This window comes from Atta cephalotes (assembly GCF_000143395.1).
Source record: "Atta cephalotes unplaced genomic scaffold scaffold00029, whole genome shotgun sequence".
Classification (NCBI taxonomy): domain Eukaryota; kingdom Metazoa; phylum Arthropoda; class Insecta; order Hymenoptera; family Formicidae; genus Atta; species Atta cephalotes.
Window position 1 is genome coordinate 722,499 of NW_012130093.1, and position 25,742 is coordinate 748,240.

At 35.2% G+C, this 25,742-nt stretch overlaps 1 protein-coding gene and 1 pseudogene across 1 annotated transcript in view; one reads left to right on the forward strand and one right to left on the reverse strand.

The window, feature by feature from the left end:
* The first annotated feature begins 826 nt into the window (after window positions 1-826).
* Window positions 827-6,604, forward strand: LOC105620804 (annotated as a pseudogene).
* An 8,292-nt stretch (window positions 6,605-14,896) lies between these two features.
* LOC105620772 (putative U5 small nuclear ribonucleoprotein 200 kDa helicase) overlaps window positions 14,897-25,742 on the reverse strand; it is a 53,214-nt gene continuing 42,368 nt past the window's right edge. Inside the window, 1 exon segment of the mRNA XM_012202262.1 lies at window positions 14,897-20,270. Within this exon segment, the coding sequence (XP_012057652.1) occupies window positions 15,173-20,270 (5,098 nt within the window). The 3' untranslated portion in view covers window positions 14,897-15,172.

Consider the following 25,742-nt stretch of genomic DNA (forward strand, 5'->3'; position numbering starts at 1 on the left):
GTGTGTGTGTGTGTGTGTGTGTGTACATAAAACAAAAAGAGGAGCTCTCTATTTCCCATTAAAAATTTCTATGCTTCCTCTTTTAATGATACGCATATCATTATAATAATAAATACTTAGATTATAATAAGACTCAATAAAATTAAAAAATGAAAAGGAAAAGGCTACAAGTTTAAGGTTACTCGGTATAAAATAAAAATGGAAAACGGTAGTAAATAAGCATGTCATTTAAAAATATAAAACTTTAATTTGCTGGCAATAAACAAACAAAACAAAAACAAATATTTCGATTTCTATTGGATCATTATCAATGTTAATCAAAATAACGGTTATTACAAACGATTATTACAAAGAAAAAATATATAAAAATTATACTTCGCTCTCAATCGTAGTATTAACGTTGTCAATAATTTCGCTTAGTATGTAGTAAATATTGTAATTAAAATGTTGGTATCGGTAACAATGTATTCCTCTGGTAATATATACAGAGTATAATTATTGTTTCTGTTAAAAAATATAAATATAATGTAAAGATGTATAGAAATAAGTAATCAATAATATATATTGTAATAAGAAAAATATACTAAGAAGCAAGTAATAGAAATAAATAAGTAATAAATGTAACAAATAATAAATGTAACAAGAAATATACACTAAAAACCATTAAGTTGTACAATCATATATGTGTATACAGGGTGCGTTACTAAAATCCGCACAAATTTCAATTTAAATTTTCCGCTATATTACGTCTTCGCCAGAGATTGTTGTTGGCGTCTGAGAAAGCTTGATGCTTCTAATAAATAGTCATATTCTCAAAATAGCCGCGATGTTGAAACCAAGTGCGGAATATAATCGCGATCATCAAAGACTGAGCGCTCAGCGAATATTCGGTTCTTTACCCGAGATCAATCGTTTATAACGTTGCAAAATATATGGTTTTAGAACAATCCAACGAAAGTTCCAGTATACCAGTGAGGAAAAGAACGCACCCCTGCGATTTTCATATTTTGCGTTTTGTGCACGGATACGAACTCGTCCCTGTTGAAGAAGGTACGCGGTAAGGTAGGTGTTGTCACTCGTCGATCTGATAGTATTGGTACTCGCGTATATTCGCGAATACTAGCATGTATTCGTGAGTACTCGCGATCGCTCGCGCAACTTTTGCAATTTTGTCCAAGGGAACGTGAGAAATTGGCGACGACACGGTCTTAGTTTGAAAAATCATAAATTTTTGAATTGATTTACTTCGCAAAACTCAGGCATTTAGGCTGTTTATCTTTTAGAAGATACAGTCGACATAAACATTGTTCTATCTTTCTCCATTCAATGAATAAAAAAAATAGAATATTTTGTTTCTTAAAAAGAAAATAGCCATAATCAATGCTTCAAATTTTCCTTGTCAAAGTTTATCTAAGTTCGATTTCACTCTAACTTAAAGACTGTAGTAGTATTTTTTACTTCAAAATGTAGTTAATTATAAGAATATGCCGAATAAAATACTAGTAAAAAAATGTAATTAATTTACATCCTATATATTGCTAATGCCATCTCTTTTTTCGTTCATAGCTCTATTTTTCAAATAGAATTAATTCAAATAGAATTAATTCAAATAGAATTTCAAATAGAATTAATTAATTAAAAGAAATTAATCAAATTAATTTCTTATTTTTCAGGATTTTTTAAATGTATCATTTTTTACTAAATGTATCATTTTTTACTACAATGCATAATATTTTTGTTGCAGTGCAGTGTAACATAGTGAATATATAGAGCATGGCGGAGTCAAAACCATCAGGACTAAGACCACCGTCAAAGATAGGACGGCCTTACTCTACCTATGTCTCCTAGACCATCCAGCGATTCTGCCTTCTCCAATGAGACTAACGACATGAGTCTTTAACAAAATTGTATTCTTTTTTATTGCATGTATAATATATTTTTATGTTGCTATGATCATATATTGTATTTATTATCCATTTTTATAATGTACTAATGGTTTTATAATATATTAATGTAAAATGTGGATATGATATATATAAATATCTGACATTGATATAGAAACCTAAAAAGGAAGTATTTAATAATATCTCGTGTTAAGTAGAAAAATAGATAATGTATTAATAGATGTATTAGGTGTAGTAAAAAGAAATCCATTATTATTTTTGCATGAAATTGAATGGAAAAATAATGGATTTCTTTTTACTACACCTAATATATATAGAGATAAATGTATAATATACCTGTTCTTTATAACACTTTATTTCTTATCTATGTAAAATAATAACAGAGTATCTCAAAAAGGAAAATGTTAAGTTTTTGCTATTCTTCATCAATTCCGAATATGGCCTCTAAACGCTAAATCCGGCTACTTTCGGCCTGAATATGGCCTCTAAACGCTAAATCGAAATTATTTTAAATAGAATTTATTTTTTATGAAAACTTTGTTAGGAAGAATATGGAAAACTATAAAACTCTCTTCGGATAATCGAATATCTTGATGAAATAGTCGTGGTGCATCGCTTTGTGAAAAAACGCGGAGCGTATAATTTTCCCGGTTTATATTTGCGCTTCTGGCGGTTCACCAAGGAACGCGCGTTAAAATGTCCGCGAACCGATAGTCGAAATCGTAAATCGCCATTCTTAATGTTAAAAAACCGCGGCCGGCGGCTGCGCTGCTTTTTGGGACTTGAGATTGCATCGCTGTTTAACGTAGAAGCGATGCAACGAGCGATTTAAACGCCGACGAGCTCACAGTTAGACCCCAATCGAAAAGTGGACTTGCATGATTCGAGAAGCCTGTGAGAAGTGTAAAACATCGAAATCATACTCATCAAATCGTTCAAGATGATGCTAAGGAAGTGCAGCCTCGCGAATGGTAAACAAAGTGTAAAATTTATAAAACTGAAGAAAATAATAACATAATTTTATTTAGTAAAAATTTATTTTGAAATAAAAAAACATTGTTATAGATTTATTTTAATTTAAAAATATAAAAATTCTTGCTTGCGCTGAAAACTTAATTAAGCAAATATCTTTCTGTATTTTTAAGAATAAACATGTACTTATAAATCTGATTTCTAATGTTTTTTTTTAATAACGATGAATGAGAAACCAATGTTTCCGATAACCTTCTCCATTTTTTTATCTATTTTACATTAAATTCCTAATGATTGTAAGATCAATCAGAAGAACATCCTTTAAAGCATTTGAAGTTCATCTATTTCTCATTCAACTCAATCCGAGTTCCTAATGATTGTCAAACTCGGTATCCTCAAGTTTTTTTCTCTTTAACAATATCCTTGATGAACTTTCTCAAAATTTCAAAACTGATGAACGGATAATGTTTTCGTACTGTGCAAAAAACGATGCAGCGTAACAGCAGCGACAGTCACCTCGACCGGCATTTTCAACCACGAGAAGCACATGGCTTCGAGCTCACAATCGAGCATCACGATTGCGTTCAAATCGGGCGTAAGTTCATTCAAATCGATGATCAGTGCTGTGAGTGCGATTAATCAACTGATAAACGGCATGCGACTACCGACCGCTGAGGATGAGCTTTTGTCCTTGCTGTTGAATGACTTGGATCTATTTTGTTCCAAGTCAAATCCGCAAGACGCGGATTGTGCCATCGTCAAGTATTGCAGTCTGCTCGACAGCTTCGTGGAGCAGTTAAAGTTGAGCGTCGACAGTGGCAAGAGCAGTAGCAGCGGCAGCAAAGCGCCACAACTGTTGAACGAGATCATCCGGAAGGCTTAGGCAGTGCCTACACAAGGACGCGCGGCGATCTTGATCTCATGTCAAATTGCGTAGCGAATGATCACGAATTGCAGTTCTTATCGGCCAGGTTATTGGAGCAATGCTTGACTACGGAGGCGCTCATGTAGTGGAAAACGGCTTGGAGAAGGTGGTGAATGTCGCATGTGTGTGCACGAAGAACGCCAATTCGGTGGATCACGCGCGCGTCGGGATACTCGAGCATTTGTTCAAGCACAGCGAGGGCACCTGCAGCGACGTCATCAGGCTTGGTGGTTTGGACGCGATGCTATTTAAGTGTCGACAAAATGACTTGGAGACTCTATGTTATTGTGCAGGTGCGTTAGCGAACCTGTCGCTGTCGCGATAGAGCTGAGAACCAAGAAGCGATGATCAAGCGGAAGGTGCCAATGTGATTGTTCCCATTTGCTTTTCACAACGATGACAACATCAAGTATTACGCTTGTCTATCGATCGCCATGTTAGTCGCCAACAAAGAGATCGAGGCGGCCGTCCTCAAGTCCGGCACCCTTGAACCTTTCGTCACGTCGCACAATCCCTACGAATTCGCTAAATCGAACTTAGCGCACGCACATGATCAGAGTAAGAACTGGCTGGAAAGGCTTGTGCCGGTTCTGAGCTCTAAGTGAGAGGAGGCTCGCAATCTGGCAGCTTTCCACTTCTGGAAGCAGGAATCAAGAAGCAACAAGGCAATACTGATATCTTCCGAATCGATCGGCGCGATCGAGCCGTTGAAGAAAGTAGCCAGTTATCCGAATGCGATTGCGTCTAAATACGCAGTACAAGCTTTAAGATTAATCGGCGAAGAAATTCCGCATAAATTCAGCCAGCAAGCTTTTATGGTCTACTAAGGATGTCCGAGAATGGGTGAAGTAGATCGGTTTCGCCGAGGTAGCCCCAAACTTTGTGGAAAGCCGAGTGGATGGCGACTTACTGCTGCAGTTCACGGAGGAGAATCTGTGCGAGGATATCGGCCTGATCAACGATATCATGCGTCGCAGATTCGCTCGCGAGCTGCAGAACCTAAAGAAAATGGCTGATTACAGTAGTCGCGACACTGGTAACTTGAATAACTTCTTGTAGTCAATCGGCCAGGAGTTCTCCATCTACATGTATAGCGTGCTGAACGCCGGGGTAGACAAAGACTCGATACGAGATCTCTCGGAGGATCAATTACTGGCGGAGTAGCATCACCAATAGTATTCAACGGCTCAGGATACTTGACGCCATCAAAAATATGCAGCACAAGCTCATACAAATCGCCTGACATGTCCCTTGATGTCTTCATTAGTTATTGTAGATCGAACGGCTCGCAACTGGCGAGTCTGTTGAAGGTACATCTACAGCTGGGGTTTTACGGTTTTCATCGACATCGAGAGGCTTGAGGTCGGCAAGTTTGACAACAACTTGCTACAGAGCATCGTCAGGCAGGCCAAACACTTTCTCCTCTTACTTACACCCCAGGCTTTGGAGAGGTGTATAAGACAGTGAGTGCAAGGGTACATAGGGTGAGTCTTTCATCGTATTTTTTTTTGTTAGAAAAATATTGAGATATTTTTACAGTTTTCTTTAACCCTCAGTACACACAGTGGAGTTAGCGTAACCTCATTTTCATAGTTCACCCGATTTTCATAGTTCACGTTTTCTTCCGATCCCTTTTCACTTATTGCAAAATATCTTTTGTGCTACGACATTTTAGACTTTCTAATTTAAAAATTCTTTTTTTTTTCAGTCTTCAAACGATAGATTAAAAAAATTTGTTAAAATTGATGCATCACAATCCGAGAAACAAGCAAAAGAAAACGCTGAATTACAAATATCCTGGTGGTGGTAGATACGGACTGCCAAAGTTGTGTGTACTAAGGGTTAATTATACACTATTAAATTATTTAAAATGTATGCTTGCTTTTTTCATTGCTTTTATCAATTTTGAAGTCGCAAAAAAGAAACGAATAAATTCTCAATTAACTCAATTCATTTTTTAGAAAATTTAAAATTAAAGAAGAGAAAATAAAAAATACCTTTCACTAATTATCTTTTTTCTCAGCAAATGAAAATACTCTAAAATTGAGAGTATTTAATTATTATTTTGCGAAGTATAGTACCAATTTATTTTTTATTATCTTATAGGAAATTGTTGCCGCTCTGCAATCACAATGCAACATAATCCCGCTCATTGACAATTTTCAGTGGCCGGAACCTGAAGAACTTACTGAAGAACTTATATGCGCGCAGTGTTCATTGGATTCATGACTTCAAGATATCAAGACGCCTGCGTAGACAAATTAGAAAGATAAAGTAATTAATTTCTTTTTTACATTTCTTTTTTTTTTGTTAAGAGAAAATGACTTTGATCAGAATAAAGAAAATTTCTATTCTCACAATTTCTATTCTCTAAAACAAATTATAGCTGAAATATTTATCAGTCGCTTTCTAAGATTAATAATTTTATTTTAAATATAATTTTAAATACAATCATGTTTACTGTACCACAAAATAATTGTTATAATAATTTCATTAATTATTTAATTAGTTTACTTTGACAAAATAATATAATACAAATATATACATATAAAGATATATGATAAATACTTAAGATAACTATTTAATGGTTGCTTTTCATCATTGTGCAGATTTATGCGAGGTGAGATACCTATGAGATACCTCTGATCTGTCTAGTGGAATTCCATGCAGCATGGCTCCCAAGGACGTGACCCAATCGAGCACACCAGCTAACGCGAATATGCGACAGCCGCCGAACTATCAGCGAATGCACAGCAACGAAAGCAAGGGCAATGACAAAGATTCCACGGGCGGGCGAGAGTGACTAGACGGCTCGCCCACAGCCATATCGAAGTAATTATCTCTGGTAATTTAACATATAACCCTAACGTTGAGTTGAGCGAATCGATTCGTCAATGTCCAGGAAAAAAAATCTAAAATTTGCAGAATCCATTAACACCTCGATACCAAGAACTCAGTCTTGACCTACATATTGATAATCTGATGTTAAATCAATTATTATGAATAAAAAGAGTTTATCAATAATTTGGAATAATTTTATTAAAAATAATTGCACAAGGAAAATTTATAATAATAAATAACAAACTAGATTTATCGTAATAGACCGAAAATCTTTTAATAAAAAGTTCAAATTTTTTAAAAATATTCAAAAGAGAGCTAAGCGATTTCAGATAATAATAAATATTTTTAATGATCCGAATTACTAAAAATTAGCAAATTTGTTACACTGGCCGCTAACGAATCGATTTACGATGCGATTTTGAAGCGAGCTCTTCTAACGCAATGTTAATTTTTGTTTTTACGCAGCCAAGATTGTGAATCGCTCTATGACAATCACGATTACGTCAGTCAGCGATACAAATTCTTTATCAATGTTTAAACGGTGGCAAAATATATTACTATCCTATCGCTTTTGCTAAATCCTTGTGCTAAATTAGTCCCTGGTATCTTTGATATCGTTGCACTTTTTCCATGTTACACGTAGATATATGTGTCTGTGATGTAGACGTATAATTTAAGGTGAAGGTGAATTTAGATAAATTTTTGTCTACTTGAATGTCATGTTTATTATAGTCTATATGTAGAATAAAAAAAATTATCCTTTAATTAAATATCTCTTAACTAATAGATAATACTCGTTGCTAAAAGTTAATCAAAATTACATAAAGATTTTACGTTTAATTTTTAATCTTAATAACAAATTTTGTTAATACTATAATTGATTTTTTACAAAAATTTAAAAAATATATATACTAGGTGTACAACTTTGCTCCCGCCGTTTTTTTTCCGAAATTCGAGGCTTTATTGTAAAAAACTGGTTATACATTTATGATTCAAAGTATTGTCCATCGCTGGCCACTACTTTCTCCCATCTTTCGGGTAGTGTACGAATCCCTCGAAAAAACTGGTCATCTTTTGAGGCTATCCACGAATCGATCCAATTTTTTACTTCTTCATAAGACCGGAAATGCTGGTCAGCCAGGCCGTGTGCCATTGATCGAAACAAGTGATAGTCAGAGGGAGCAACGTCTGGAGAATGGGTGGGGTAGGATCCCATTTCAACGTTTCCAAGTATGTCTTGATCACTTTCGCAATGGGGTCAAGCATTGTCATGCTGCAAAACCACTTTATCGTGTCTCTCGTTGTATTGCGGCCGTTTGTCTTTCAATGCTCGGCTCAAACGCATCAATTGCGTTCGATACCGATCGCCTGTGATTGTTTCAGTCGGTTTTAACAGTTCATAATACACTACGCCGAGCTGGTCCCACCAAATACAGAGCATGACCTTGGACGTCAAAATCACCGTTCTTGAAGCGTTGAAACCACTCACGACACATTCTTTCACTAATAGCGGTCTCACCATAAGTATTTGAGAGCATTCGATGAGCCTCAGCCGCAGATTTCTTCATATTGAAGCAAAAAATTAAAACCTCCCGCAAATGACGAGAATTTGGCTCGTAAATTGACATTTTCAATCGAGAATAACTTTATGATGCAGACACAAATCGACTAATGTTTCCATGGGGTTATATTGACAGATGCCCAAGTATATTGTATGACGTCTATGATCTATTTATTTCGACCATCACTTACCGCTAAAGCCATCTATCTAGGAAAACGGCGGAAGCAAAGTTGTACACCTAAAACTAAATATATATACTAAATGCAATAATTTTAATTTTTCACACGTAAATGTCAATGTTTACATACATAGTATTTATATTATTTATTTTATTTATTGATTTTATATTTATTGATCTAAATAGTGAAACTGCACGATATAATTTTGCATGATACAATCCGATAATTCTTCGATGTTCGATATAAGAAAATTTGAGATAAATTCACAATATTAGAATTGTAGGAATATAAATGAAAATATTAGTTTCTCGAATGATACGATATATATACTTAGAGTAGATTCTATAACGAATCAATGAAAATTCGAAATTAATATTTATTTTTTCTAAAAGTTATTTTTAATATTTTGATTGAAGATATATGAAAGATATCTAAAAGAAATAAGACTATGAATATCCTTGTATTATCTAATACCGAAGAAAGCAAACGAGAAACGCATTTCTCGCTGAATCATGATTTTGCAATAAGTTCTATTTTCGTGTTGTAGACTTAGAAAGTCGTCGAGTCCATCCCGTTGGTTGATGGACCTGCCACCCACGTCGCTGCGCTTCAAGTTTATGTACACGCATCCGGTGGGTGCGTGTACATAAACAACCAGGCAGTACCTCGCAGGCCACCGCGGCAGCCATCCTTACCATCAACGCGATCTCGTTCGCTGGAGCTGCTGGATCAACAGGATCAAGAGAAGTCTCTTCCAATGACCACTACTTCCTAGGCCAAGATCGCAGTCTGGACGGTTTGTTGGATGAAGATGCGAAGAACAGTGAAGAGCAGAACAAAAGGCAGTGCGAGAAAGATCGAGAATTCTTTGATGAGTTCGGAAGAAAATAAAATTGTACCTGCTTCAGAAGAAAACCAGAAAAAATCTAATATTGAGGCTGTTGAATCCAAGGATGAACTCAGACCAAATTGCAGGATAAAATCGAAAGTGTCCAATGAGTTCAAATCCGAAACGGAGGACAAGCGAATATCTTTGAACAAGAATGACAGCTCTTGACAGGTTCCAGCAAACAATGTGCAGAACAGGAGCATCCAATTGAAAAACAGAGGATCAAGAAGATAATGCAGGAAAGATTGAAGAGTGATTGAAAACAAGAGTGACAACGAAAATGATGATTATGACAACGACAACAAATCGACGATGCTGCTTAAGGCGTCAAGAAGCTGTGCAGGATTAGATTCTGACGGGAGCATTTCGTCAAGCGAATACGGTAGACATCGCGCAAAGGGACCGGATTCATTGTTATCGTTACCAGCGGGCGCGGAACCTAAACGCAAATGAAACTTCATGGACAAGATACGGTCATTCATAAAAAAGTGAAACAATAAGACTTCTTGTTATTTAATTCCATAAATTGGTCGAAGCGCGCGAACCCCAATAAGTTCAAATCTAAAAGATGCTGTGACAGATAACTGAATAATTATAATATTCTGATCACTTGAAAAATTTTATATCTTAAAAATATTTGAAAGTTTTCAAAAGAATCAGGAAAAAAATTGTAAACGTCTCGATAGTGAGATTAGAAAACATTTATAAAAAGTTTCAGTGATCAAAATATATTAATTTTTTTATGAGTATCGAATAATCATAATCTTAAAGACCAAAAGGATGCATTTAAAAAATATTTAGAAAAAATTTGGCTGAGCAAACTATTTAAATGTCTTTTATACATTATTTGAAAGAGTCTTTGAAACTATTACTTATGAAAATATTCAGCAGTCGGTGATTCTTGAATTTCGTGTATTTAATTTTACGATACGAAAACATAATTCGAACTTTGTGATCCGTTTTGTGTACAATGACAGGCAGCATGAAAGTATATATCAAAATGTGCCTAAAGATGCAACACAAGTGTCTTCATAGAAGCCTCAAGATTTTGACTTGACAATGTATATTTACGCGAATTAGCCTGCTTTTTTCAAGGTGTTTTGTATTATATTTTCTCTCGTTAAATTGTATGAATTATATATATAATTATATATATATAAGAATATATGTGACTTGCGTGGTTACGAATTATGATTATTCTTATTGCAGCTAACACCGAAAACCTGTTGTACACAGTTATACACGATTGTATGGAGTGTTCGGTACGCGCGGTTCGGCAATATTCCTCGTTAAATATCAAGACTATATTAAAGCTAGAAAAAAAACTAACATTTTCTTTATTCAAACTCTCTATTCAAACGCAACATATTTTTTTATAGGTAGAATCTCAGAGTATATCTCTTGAATATCTTGATATATACGTATATCTCAAATCAAGTTTCTATCGAGATGAAATCTTTCCAAAATTAGTCAAAGAATATTTTACAAGATTTCTATCTTTTCTACTATAAAATCCTGAACTATTCATGTGTTTTTAACGGGGAAAAAATAATTGTATGTTCCTATTAATTTTTAATAAGGAATATCGTCATGTGTATGTGTCTGTGTGTTTGTGTGCGTATGTGTGGAAAGATAAAAATCGAACACTCGATACATAATGTGACTGTTTCCCAGATCGCGCAATATTTTATTATTTAACACTATTTTTACTATTGCCTATACACTCTCGCCGAAAATCCAAACGGCAACGCTTCGATATTTATAGTTTAAAAAATCCGCTTCATTATTGCAAAAATTATAACGATATCTTTACGGCTCGAAATCTCGATTTATATATAATTATGTTTAATTTATATTGGGCATTTTTAACATAAGACATATAAAAAATGTCATTTTTTACTTGACTCAGGGACACACGACGAGATAATAATTTTATCATATTTTTTAAAACGATTAAAAACTAAACGAAACTGTATATTTTATCAAAGTTTCATAAAGTTACGGATATTATTGAAATGTTTTGTAGAATTAAATTTTATTTAGCGAGACAAAATCGCTTATCTCTCTTCAGCCCCTTTTCAATACAAAGAAAAAAAGATAGAAAAAATTAGGTTTATTTTCTTTGTCTCTTTTTTATTAAAAAATATTTTATTTTTAAATTTATAATAAAAATTTTGATTTAGATATTTCGCAATAATTATCATATTAGCACACGTAAAACTTACGTGAAACTTACAAATATTTATCTAACAATATTTATCTAACAAATATTTATCTAACATCAGTAATTTACGCGTCTTACAACTTTTATTTCGTTCAATTGTTTATTTCGTTAAAAATGCCCAATATAAATTAAGCATAATTATATATAAATCGAGATTTCGAGCTGTAAAGACATCGTTATAATTTTGTACTATTCTATATGATAAAGCGAGACTTTTTCTTGTGATAATGTTTATGTTTCTGAACAGCACATTGAATATTTAAAGGTTGTTTCTTAAGGAGCAACCATAATTACATAATATATATTAGTACAACTTTGCTTCCGCCATTTTCCTAGATAGATGGCTTTAGCGGTAAGTGGTGGTCGAAATAAATAGATCATAGACATCATACAATAAACTTGGGCATCTGTCAACATAACCCCATAGAAACATTAGTCGATTTGTGTCTGCATCATAAAGTTATTCTCGATTGAAAATGTCAGTTTACGAGCCAAATTCTCGTCATTTGCGGGAGGTTTTAATTTTTTGCTTCAATATGAAGAAATCTGCGGCTGAGGCTCATCGAATGTTCTCAAATACTTATGGTGAGGCCGCTGTTAGTGAAAGAACGTGTCGTGAATGGTTTCAATGCTTCAAGAACGGTGATTTTGACGTCGAAGACCGGCATAGCGATGGAAGAGAGAAGGTTTTCGAAGATGCAGAATTGGAGGCATTACTTGAGCAAGATTCGTGTCAAAATCAAGAATTGGCACGATCATTAGGAGTGACTCAACAAGCCTTTTCAAAACGCCTCAAAGCCATGGGAATGATTCAGAAGCAAGGAAATTGGGTGCCGTACGAATTGAAGCTGAGAGATGTTGAATAGCGTTTGTTTGCTTGTGAACAGCTGCTTGAAAGGCAAAGACGGAAGAGATTTCTGCATCGCATTGTGACTGGGGACGAAAAATGAGTTCATTACGGTAATACCAAGCGCAGAAAATCATGGGAAGTTTCCGGCCATGCTTCCACGTCGATGGCCAAACCGAATATTCATCGCTCCAAGGTCATGCTCTATATTTGGGGCCAGCTCGGCGTAGTGTATTATGAACTGTTAAAACCGACTGAAACAATCACTGGCGATCGGTATCGAACGCAATTGATGCGTTTGAGCCGAGCATTGAAAGACAAACGGCCGCAATACAACGAGAGACACGATAAAGTGATTTTGCAGCATGACAATACTCGACCCCATGTTGCGAAAGTGGTCAAGACATACTTGGAAACGTTGAAATGGGATCCTACCCCACCCATTCTCCAGACGTTGCTCCCTCTGATTATCACTTGTTTCGATCAATGGCACACGGCCTGGCTGACCAGCACTTCCGGTCTTATGAAGAAGTAAAAAATTGGATCGATTCGTGGATAGCCTTAAAAGATGATCAGTTTTTTCAACGTGGGATTCGTACGCTATCCGAAAGATGGGAGAAAGTAGTGGTCAGCGATGGACAATACTTTGAATCATAAATGTATAACCAGTTTTTTACAATAAAGTCTCGAATTTCGGAAAAAAACGACGGAAGCAAAGTTGTACACCTAATAGTTTAATTGCAAAAAATCATTTTGTTATTAAGTATACGTGACAGTGCAATTCTTGAAGAAGAAAATTTACCCCTGTAGATGTGCGACTGCTCAAAGATGAAGAAATTAAATTTTCCGCAAACAGGTTTTTAGTGAACAATTGACTTTTTGCAAAAACTAATGAACATTTCAAGCTTGTTCAGGGCTAGATTGGTTTGTTTGTGTTACGAAGGCTACATTACGAAGGCTACATTTTATGAGAATTTCAAAGCTTTGTGTTTAAATCTCAATAAATAGAGAGCGAATGAAGAAAAGGCCCTTTTCGGTGTTTTTTTATTTTTTTCTACTGAACTAATATATCGATTTTAATGCTCCACGTCTCATTTTATAAATATTACTTATATATATATTTATTATATATTATATATATATATATATTTTAAATACCTACATTTTGTATCGAATTTTTTTCCATACAATCAATATCTTTCGTTAGCGAAAAACGCTTTTTACAACTATTCGATTTTTATTCGCATATTTTCTTCACAAGTTTCGAATCTCAAACATATGCATTTCTTTTCTGATGCCTTTCGAGATTTTCATGAAAAGAAATGCTGGTTAATATAATTGTTTTCCGATAAAATTTTACTTTTACTAAACTATTCTACTCTACTATATAACGCGTATGAAAAATCGTAACAATTAAATATCTCGTAAACTGTTGCGTTTTTTAACATGATTTATACTATTCTGAGGATTAAGGGGAGGGGTACACTATTACTACAATTTATTAAAACTTATATATTATTTAGAGCTCCTTATTGATGTTGTTGAACGGCCGAGATTACTGAAAAATTTTCGGTCGCTTGAAACAAGTGATTAGTGTGAGAAGGAGCTTACTGTTTTGTTCACTTTCGGCGCGCCGCAGGCGAGCAGATGGACATGGCTCGTGTTTAAATGTATAGCTACTGGTTTCGTCAGATCGTCGTCTGATTCTGTGTCTCCACTGTCAACACAGAGTTGGCAAATAGGAGGAACTTTAAAGTTCATCAAAATCGGGGGAAAAGGGGAGAGTGTTTCTTTATAAGGATTGATCTTGAAATAACAAGAAAACTAAAAAAAACTAAAATTCGATTTTTTGTGGCTTTATGTTTACCTCACCAAGAATAGAAATTCTGTTTAAATGTTTGTCGTTACTTAAACGTAAAAGTCGATACTTTTTTTTATCTGCGCTTTAATATCCTGAAATACATATTTGTCATGTAAATAATTACAGAAATTGTCGTTTTTTAAGATGAAAAATTAAACTTTAATAAGAGTAAAACATATAGTGTCAAAATTACACAAACACATTTATCTATTTGAAGAAAAAAAATATACCAATCGACAACTACAGGATTTGCTAGTCATGTTTTATTTAGGCTCTAGAATTTAATTTACAGACAGCTGCAGAAGGAATCGCGTCAGTTCAAACTTTGATATAATACATGCTTCGACTGTACGTTGTGCAGATCTTTTCAATAGAAGTATGAGATGTGTATATATGCAGTTTTGCAACTTCTTTGACAATTTTCTTTTCAAGGGTTTTATCTACCTACATTCGGGATTCATTCTACTATGCAAAAGAAGGAAAAGGGCGCGGTATTCGCAGTTGGTCATTGTAAAAACAAATTTGCGAAAACAAAGAAAACTTGTAACCGTATCAAAGAGATTATCAATAACAATAAATTATATCTTTATTATATATTACAACGTTGTATAATTTTCTTTTCCTCCCTCCCCTCTTTCTTGCCATTCCTCCTTTTACCATTGGATCACAAAAAATAGAAAAACAAAAAATGAGACGTACAATTTTTTTATTTCACATATGTGCTATTAGAATAAGGACAATTGAAAGAAATTTAAAATATTTGAAATTGAATTTGTAGAATAAAAATTATAATTACTACTAATACAGATTACTCTGATTTACTGTTAACAAATAAAAAAAATATTATATGAGTGATATATATATTTTTATGAGATATATATTGTATGAGTGATATATAATACTTTTGACATACCTACATATGGTACAAAAAAATAATATATATTATGGAACATATTAAGTTTAATGATTTCAATCAGAATCTGAACCGGAACTAGCATCCGATTCGTATTCTCCGACGTTGATGATGAACTTGTATTCTTGATCGCAACCAAGATAAGCATCACTCATAAAGTACAAAGTGTAGGAATGCTGACCAGGTGCAGGAGCGACAAAATCCAACTTGATCTTTGCCTTCTGTTGTAATGTTAGACGTTTGATAGAGAGCAAGGAGTTGCTCTTCGGATCGCCAATCACTACCCACCAACCTTCCTCACGTTTTTGCGGAAAAAACGGCGCGACTACCGGCCCGATTACCTCGTCTTCTCGTTCCAGTTGTACAATCACATTTACCGTGCCACCACTGTGCAATTTGTCTTTCTCCTGTACTTCATATGACATCTCAATATTAGGATATCGGTTGCAAAATTTGGCCACGTCAGCCATCTGCGCATCCGTTAACTGTAATAACCGATTTCGATCATCATCTTCAAGTTCCATGACATCAAATACAGTTTCCACGCCTTTGTCGGTGCAGCGCTTGATGGTCTCTGCTGTAAAGTGCGGCAATTGTTTCAAATAAGAATCTTTAGACCACATTGCTTGCGTCACCATCTGCGCAAGTTCCATAGCGGCAACAGCAGGTGCTAACCATCCAGAGGAGCTTAAGACATCGACGCAAGCTTGTATCAGTCTTACGGCCTTACTCAACACCAGTTCAGTATCCTTTTGTAATTCTGGGCCTAACTGTATCCTCGATAAATGAGCTTGCAGAAGAAGTTGCGCCTTCACATGAGGATCAGCCATTCTAGCAGCCTGTGGAGCATGCGGTAAACGTGCAGCCAAACTTCTCAGTAAATTTTCTTCTCTTTGCCGCACTGGAACGCTCTCATACTCAGCAGCCGCTGAAATAATTTCTAGCAAACCTCTGATCTTCGTCTTGTTATTAAGAGATAGACTGAACAATTCGATAGTAGCGTAATTGATATAGTAATAGGCAGCAATCATTCCGAGGTTAAGAGGCAAAGTATCCATTTCGTCTTCCACGGCGACACATTTGGCTTGTTCTAAATCAGTTAACGTGCTCTCGACTAACTCGGATAGATGATCTGAGAGGTGCCGATGTGTGACACCTTGCAGGCCATAGTAATTAGGATTTTGAGTGAGTCGTCGATACAAGAAAGTCCACGTGAGGTAATCGACCGCATCTTGTTTGTTCTCGATCGTCTTCGTCACAATCTCCGCATTGAAGTGATCATGCAACCGACGATCCAAGTGACTCTCTACCGGTAATGGTTCATTCAAAAACTTCTTAAAAAAATCTTTTTTTGAGCTTTGACACAACAGTACGCATTTGGCGTCCTCATCTTCTAACGGCCGATTAGCTCGTGCTACCATCTGCAGAACGTCTGTGATCGGATAATCCTCGTAGGCATGCGTCTTGCCATTATAGCACTGTGTATCCATGACTACGACAAGATGGGAGCTGATAGATAAACCCCAACAGAGATCCCTCGTGGCGACCGCAACTTGGATTGCTCCACTGTCAAATAATTGTTCAACTAAATGACGATCGTCGGCCGATAAACCCTCGTGAAGATAAGCTACACCTTGCGACAAAGTTTCCTTCAGTGTTTTGTCACTCATTCGATCGAGAAATGGTTTAATGTCAGCTTCTTCCGCGTGAAAGAATCTCGAGGGTTGACCTTCAGCTGCCGTGAATGTCAGCAAGTCGATGGCTGTTAATCTTGCTTGTCGACGAGTGGGTACAAATACGATCACCGGTTTATGTGCAGCGTGTCGAAGAATTGCATTATATACTGGTTTTGCCATGGCAGCTAATCTTGACGCATTATGGGTGACATTTATACCTTGCACGTGCAACTCCAAAGGTACCGGTCGTACAGTAGGGTGAAAATTGAAGGTTGCAGCTGCCGGTGCACCCAACCATTGTGCTGCGTCTTTGGCATCAGCCAATGAAGCTGATAATGCTATTATTCTAGTAGGTTTGTCAAGCTGCGAAGAGATGTAACGTGCTCGCGAACATGCAACTTCTAGCACAGGGCCTTCTTCACCACCAATCAATTGCAATTCATCCACGATAAACAACTGGATGTTTTGGACATTTTTCCGTTGCTTCCATCTACGTGATAAAACGTCCCATTTATCCGCCGTGGTGATAATAATCTGTCCTTTGGCAAGTAACTTCAAATCCGTTCCTGTTTCGCCGCTTAGTAAGACAACTTTTCTTCCCAACTGTTGACCAAATTTTGCTGCCCAATCAGCATAAACCAATTCAGCTAAAGCCTCTTTGCTAACCATATATACACACCGTCCTTCCGGATTCTGCGTCAATAACCTTAGCACTGCAAATTCCGCAATGGTCGTTTTTCCTGAACCTGTGGGTGCTCCAACAAATACATTATCGTCGGAATTATAAATCGCGTTGAACACTTGCGTCTGAATTGGATTGAACTGTGGAAAAGCAGAATAGATATTCTCGAATTTAGTATTTCGCAACGCTGTTATTGGCAGCGCCTGCAAATCCAGCAATTCCGTAGGCGGAAGATTTTTTTCAGGCAATATCAGATGTCGAAAGCTTACAGGCAATTGTGTCTCCGCCCCAATCCACCGATCGGATACAACGCGCAAAAAGTATTGTGGCGGCAAAGGCTCAAAGACTGGCACAAAAAATTTAATTACATGTTCATCAGCTGCGTATTTGGCCTTCAATAAGAAATATTCGTGATGCAAAATTACCTCCGAATCCACGTCTTCGACTAAGATCCAAAACGCTTCCGACATACCGTGAACTTTCTCATCCCATTGGAAATCCGGTGTGATAGTCAGCACAACTCTTAGAGTGGAACGCGTAATTGGCTGGATATGCGTGGACAAACCTAACTTTGGAAATTGATGGACGTATTTGTGAATGGTTTTGCCTAGTTTCGGCACGCGGATCAATTCGCCAATCTCATTGGGTCCCAGATCGTACAGCCTCTCCCATGGAAAATTCTTCTTCTCGATCTTCTTCACTATCTCTTCCGGCATTTTACGGAATTGTCTGAGTGGCGACATTGATTGCCACATCCTGCGATCGATCATCTTACAGATAGATAGGCATTTGTCTGCTAATTGTGCCCATCCACGGAATAGAACTATCTCAAAGATAGCTCTCATGAGACGTGAGGCGGATTGTGTCACAAATACCATATCAGACATAAGAGCGAATCCTTCAAGTTTCAATTGAGAGATGTATGCTTGCAATAGCACATTCACTTTCGCACTTGGTTCCTCAATGCTCTCTTTCACCGGTATTGGTACTCTTTCCATCAGCTTTTGCAACTCTAGTTTTTCTTCCTCCCTGACATTTATATTTTTGAATTCGCTCGACAGTGAAAACACCCGGAACAATTCTATCTCGCTCAACGTGCGCTTCAGCAACTGATTATACGTAGACATCGTTTCGTGAGTGCAATAATAATGAGATGCTATTCTACCCAATTCGGTCGCCTGAAAATTACCAGATTTACGATCATATTTGATTAAACCACTACGATCCAATCCGACTGCAGCTGAATGAATTAGATCAGCTCTATGGAGTTCTAATAAAGGATCTTGTTTCAATTTGTCATGACTTATCCCGTATAGATTGGGACAACGAAGCATTCTAATGTAAAGATAAGTATAACCAAGCCAGGTAACCGCATCTCTGATATTCTGGATCGTTCCTAGCACTACTTCCGCATTCAACATATCGGACATCTTACTGATTAATTGGGATTCAATGGGTAATTGCTGATTTAAAAGCGATAGATAATACTGCAGTTCGCTATGATTTGTGATAAGGATACCCTCGCCTTTAGTATCGTACTGCGGTCGACCGGCTCGTCCTAACATTTGCAGTACATCTAAAGCGCCCAGCTCTACCCATCTACCTTTCTCCGGGTTATACACCTGAGTACCCTTGATAATAACTGTATGAGCCGGCAAATTGACACCCCAAGCTAAAGTCGCTGTAGATACGAGAACTTGTATGTGTCTATCGGCGAAGAGATCCTCCACTAGCGTGCGATCCACACGAGTCATACCAGCGTGATGAATCGCAAAACCATATGGTAACAAATCTTTAAGCTCTTGATTTTTTACTTGCTCTGCTTCTGTTCTCAAAACCTCCATCGACGCGGAACCTTCCCTAAGAAATTGACCTAAGGTATCTTTCTCCAGGCACATGTCTCGAATAGCACGTGCTGTTTTTCCGGTTTCCTTACGTGAATGCACAAATATCAGTACTTGATTCCTGCCAGCGTGTTCCATAGTCTTTTCATAGACGATCTCATTCATTACTTGAAAACGCTTCAATGCTTTCTTCTCCGTAACGCCGATATACTGCTGTTCTAAAGCTACAGGCCGGAAACTATTGTCAAAATAGAATAGTCCTGTCTCCGGTTTAATGCGCAAAAATGCTGCAACGTCTTGATAATTGGGTAATGTAGCCGATAAACCAACAAGACGCACATCTTCTTGAGTAGTTTCGATGTTTCGTATCGTCCTTGCGACCAGTGCTTCCAGAACAGGACCTCTTTCGTCATGTAATAAATGAATCTCGTCGATAATAATCAATCGTACTAATGATGTGAAAGTTTTTTCGCCACCCTTTCTTGTTATAATATCCCACTTTTCCGGGGTACATACTATTACTTGAGTAGCGGCAATTTGTTCTCGTGTTAATTGATGATCACCCGTTAATTCGGAAACAGTCAGATTATATGTTGACAATCGCTTGCGGAAATTGCCGACCATTTCTTGTACCAGCGAACGCATCGGAGCAACATAAATTACTTTGAATTCATCTGCATTGATTGTACCATCAGCGTTTATGTGTCTTCCAATTTCTCGCATCATGCACAGCAGAGCTACATTAGTTTTACCAGCTCCTGTTGGAGCACACAGGAGTAGATTCTCATCGCTCTCCAATGCCGTCTGATATAAGCGACTTTGTATACGATTCAGCGTTTTGAAACCATCAAAAGCAGGTTGCACATACTTAGGCAATTGCTCAATTGGATGCAATTTTTCATTATCTGCAAATGGTTTCGGTTTTAGAGCAGGAACGTGAACTTCTTCATATCTGTAATCATTAAATGTTCGAATATTAATTATATGAGCGACAAAAATAATGAAAATCTAAAAAAAAATATTTGTCTAATATTACAAATTAATTTTTGTCAAATCATTTTGAAATCAACTATAAATATTATTTTTGATATTTTTTTGACTTTATGTAAATATAATGATATTATGTAAATATAATAAAGGTCGATTCTCCTGTTAACTCATTATTACTATCTCTAGATTATAACATCAAAAACGAAAAACAATAAAAATTCTATTCAAATCATTTTTTTCAATAAAACAATATTTACAATCGATAAAATAGACTTATAAATTAAAACTATCAAAAACTATCATCTTGTTTTGGGCAAAAATTAAATTATATTTATATCTATGTATTACTAATTTGATAGTTTGTTATAGTTGTAAATATACTGTCATTTCTGGTTATATGCATAATTAATATATATATATGTAAATGGAAAAATCCTAGAATTTTAGGATAAAAAATTTGGGAAATAATGATTTTTTTCTTCGATATTGACTTTTTTTCGGATATTTTTTTAGCATTTCACGATTTTGACTATATTATTGTTCCAAAATTTAGTTTTTTCATTTATCCATAAGATTTTTGTGTAAAAATAGTTACAAAGATTAAAATATAAGTATAATGATTAATATAATATAATGTCCATAAATATATTTTATCTTTCATTATTATTGGAATCTTATAAATATAAATTATAGTAATTCCTAAAGACTCCTTAATGATACAAATGATTGAATATAACAGAGTAATAGGAGTCAAGCATGATAATTCTTGCATATGGTTAACAAAATAACTTTATTAATAATTAATCCACTTACATGTTTCGACTCACTTTTGATCCTCAGAAACAATATGTAATTAAAAAAAATTTTTTTTTACAAACTAATTCATTTCAATCAGCCACCTCCACCTATTAACGGAAATTATAATATAAAAACAAATTCTAATAACAATCTAAAATGTATTAAAATTATTTAATAAAATTATTAAATTTTTTGGGGGGGGAGGGAGCAAAAATGATTTATTCTAAAATAATAGAAGGTCACTAAACCAAAAATTCACCACATCACAATGTCACGTCCTGATTTTCGTGCGAAATGGCGCCTTCGCGGGGCCGCAGATGTGGGACGTCGGAGCTATTCCCTTGTCTTGATGTCAAACGATAAGGAAATACGATGGTCGTGATTCTTGGCCGAGCGGAAACCAAGAGGAGAGGGGACGGGGAGTGCTGTCATTCGAAAGTAAGGCACGACATTGCTTACACAGAGAGACGCGCACAAGAGAAGAAGGAGACGAAGAACACGCAAATGACTGTAAGTATGCGTTTATTTGATCCTCAGTGCCGTGACTGCGGAGGGGTCACGCGTATGACGCACTGCCTCAATCTTTATAATCTTCGGAAGAGCGCGGCGAGCGGGGCGCGATTATGACGGATTCTGATGACAGGCCCTCGGGAGTAGGATAGATCCACCGCAGATTGAATTCTAAGGTCCAGTGATATTCCCGGACGAACGCGCGCAGGGCTTGTTCATGTTCGCCGGATGGGGCCTATCGTTCATCCCTGCGAACATGATAGAGTTGGCGATATTATGAATTCGATTTTCGATTGGAAATGTACGCTGACGCTGACGCGGGCATACGGCTAGGCTATGGCTAGGACGCGCGGAGCCTTGTCTCTATCGAATTGCGGTGCCGCGGGGAGGGAAGACGTAGGATTGACGTCTCCTGGTTTCCTTTTTTTTTGCGGGACCTGGCCTAGAGATAGTTGGATGAGCGACGGGGCAAAGGCTTGGCAAGATTGAGCGGCGAAGCGTTCTTTTAGAGCGCTTGCTCCCCGTTTGGAAGGCGGCCGTGTGCTCGAGGTCGAGCGGCAACCGAAATCAGAAGAGGCCGAAGCTTCTGGAAAGCTCACGACCTAACTAGAAGTAAGGATAGACGCGGGGAGGGAAACTTCGTACCAGGATACAAATCTGATTGGTATCTGAGGGTTGTCGCTCGGGATGTGATAATAGGTGGCCTCCCCCTTTAGGAACACTGCGATCGACATCAGTTGGTTTTGCGCCTAGCGCACTTAAAGGACAGACAACACACTGCACATAAAGGATACTTCGCGAAAGGAAGTTGCCAAAAAAATGAGAAAGAGAAAAATGAATAAAATAAACAAAATGATTCAAAATCGACTTGGCACTGAGACTAATCAATAAGAATTTTACATCTGTGGCGAGAGTTAACATTTTATGTGACCTTTACACTGGATAATAACATAAAATGTTAACTATCGTTATGGAGAATTTAATCACTTTATCGCCAAGAACGATTTGTAGCAATAAGTTATTTTAAGTTACGTTCGAATACAAAATCAACTTATTACACATATTAAGAGCAAAACGAACTATATCACAAAAGAAATAGTAGCTGTCGGCAGTTCTCGACTATTACAAATATTGCTTCTATTTTCACGAAGTGTGAGTGACCCGCAAAATATTCCTGTTTATATACTCGTGCGGATTGTCTTTTAGCGGATACGGGATTGGCCAATCACAATCCTCGTTATGATTTAATATTGTTCTAGAATGTTCTACGCAAAAGTCGGTAACGACTATTATAATTGTTATAATTGATTTGATTCCGGATTATTGAGGTATTAAGATTATTTAAAGAGCCACTAGTGATGACTTTTATACATATGCCGCTCCTGCGGCATTCTCTGCAGTCCTTTTACTTGTATTACAGTTTTTATGCGAATTTTTGGTATTGAATCCGCGCAACAAATATCCTTTGTTCTATATTTTGTTTGTTTAAGCGCATCTACTGCATTTTTAGTCGAATTTTAGTTGTGAATCTTTCGTTATTGCGACGATTGGACAGTAAATTTTAAATTTTATCGGTTTAGTTAAAACCCCAGTCTTTGACCCAGTCTTTTGAAATTAATGAATAATTTTAATACACTAAAACATTAATTACAAAAAAAAGAAAAAAGAAGAAAAGAAAACTCTGATATTAATTATAGTCCAGACAGACATTAAAACCAAAATTGAATCTTTAATAATTTAATCTTAATATAACAAAGAATGTACACTGAATGTACACTTTGTTTTAGGTATATATATTATATGTAAAAGTTATTCATTAATTTCAACATAATTGACACTGATTCGCTGAATGGTCAAAGACTGGGTTTTGATTTAAATGTTTGCGATATAGTGAATTTTGGGTTTAATGAGCTACCTTCTATTATTTTAGAATAAATCGTTTTTGCTCCCTTCCCCCCTCAATAAATTTACCTTTTAATAATTTTAATACATTTCAGATTGTTATTACAGTTTATTTTTATATTATTTCTGTTAATAGGTGGAAGTGGCTCACTGAAATGAATTAGTTCGTAAAAAAAAAATTGTAATTACAACATCATATTGTTTCTGAGGATGACTCAAAAGTGAGCCGAAACATATAAGCGGATTAATTATTAATAAAGTTGTTTTATTAACCGTATTGATTTGCATAAGAATTATGCTTGACTTCTATGCCCTGTTATATCGATTTATAACCATTTTGAATATTTTATATTGCACTTCAATTTTACAAGTTAAGTAAATGTTTCATACTGTTATTAATACAAAATAATATTTTACTAATCTAATTAACACTGTTTTGTTCTGATTGTAATAATACATATTCTAAATTTAAATTAGTGAGCAAATCTCTAATTACGTTTATTGAATCTCTAATTACTCTTGAATCAATATTATATTGAAATATTGTATCAAAAATAATTAAAATATAAAGTACAAATATAATCAATATGTAACAAAACAGTATCTATTATGTTAAAATATTATCCATATTAATAACATTACTTATTTAGCTTTTAAATATAAAATATCTATCGTTCAAATAATTATATTGAAATAACTATATGTTTTTTTATTAATTTTAATTTGGTCAAAAATATTAATTACAATAAAAACTAGTTTTTTATTCGATACTTTTCTCCGAAATCAAAAAGACTGTATTTTTTACATCTTTATGCTAATTCTAATTCATTTCTATACTCGAAAGAAAAGGATAAAATCTAATCAGATCAAATTATATCTCAGCATATCAAATTAATATAGTATATGATCAGATACACGCTTAGATATAATTTCTCATATCAGATCTGAAAAATAATAAGCCGAACCGTTCACCTAAACAATCTATCGGAATGTTAATCATACTTAAATTAATAAACCATTCATTATGTAAAGAATCAAATATATCTTACAACGTAAAGAATCAATTTGTATTTTATTCTAATCTCTACAAGATTTAATCACAAATGGCCTTTCCTCACACGTTAAAAAAATTTATGACATGAAAATTTGTTGGTTAAAATGTCCTGTTAGAAAATCATTTATAAAATCAATTGCTTGGACTGTAAAGGCATATGGGTCTTAAGACTCACATTAAAAGACAGCTTAATATGAGAATTGAAGAACACCTGATATTAATATAACAAAAAAAGCGAATCATTGTTGGTTATTTCTAACCATCGATTATTTAAAAATTCGATTGGGATCATGTACAAATTTTGAATAACGAATCATTCTTTATTAAGAAAAATATTTTCGAAATAATCCATATAAAAAGACAACAAAAAGGTTCAAATAAGCAAAGTGATATGGATGCTTTTTAATCATCTTCATTATCTTCTTCCATCCTTAATTTTTTCTCTGCTTAATAACTCCTACTTCCTCCAAGTTTAGTTATCTCGATTTTTTTACTTTTACTTGTCTCATTATCGATCCTAAATATAATCACATTGGAAATCTATCTTTTTTGTATTATAGTAACACATTTGCAATATATAAAGATATTTTTTTTAATATCTTTTTTCTTTTCTTTTTTTTTCTTGGTTTTGTTCTTGAAAAAATTATATAAAAATATTCCGTTATACAGGTTAATCTGTTCAATTTTGTAATTTAATTTGCAAATAGTTTTTTTTGTATTTGATATAAAAAAATCCATTTTTTTTTTAGACTCTGTTAATTTATTTGAAGTAATCTATGATGCCAAATCTAGACACACCGCTACAATTTATCACAAAATTTAAAGAAGCAGGGCCTATGTTTTTGAACAACGAACAATTTGGTCATCATCTTGTTGCGTAATTAAGATTATTTCATTTTTGGAAAAATGTATAATACGTGCGTAGAGTTACCAGAGTTACAAGTAATTAATTACTTTTTAAATTGCATATTCAATTGACAATTGAAATGATCGAATTCAATTTAACATCATTCTGTTGATAATTGATTTAAGCAAATTTAATTGAAACTCGTTTAATTGACTATTAAATAATCGACCGATTAAATATGCGACTCGATGAGCGCGCATTATGATGACAGACCGAACAGATTCACTTATTCAACGATTTTTCGAAATTAATATTAGGTGTAC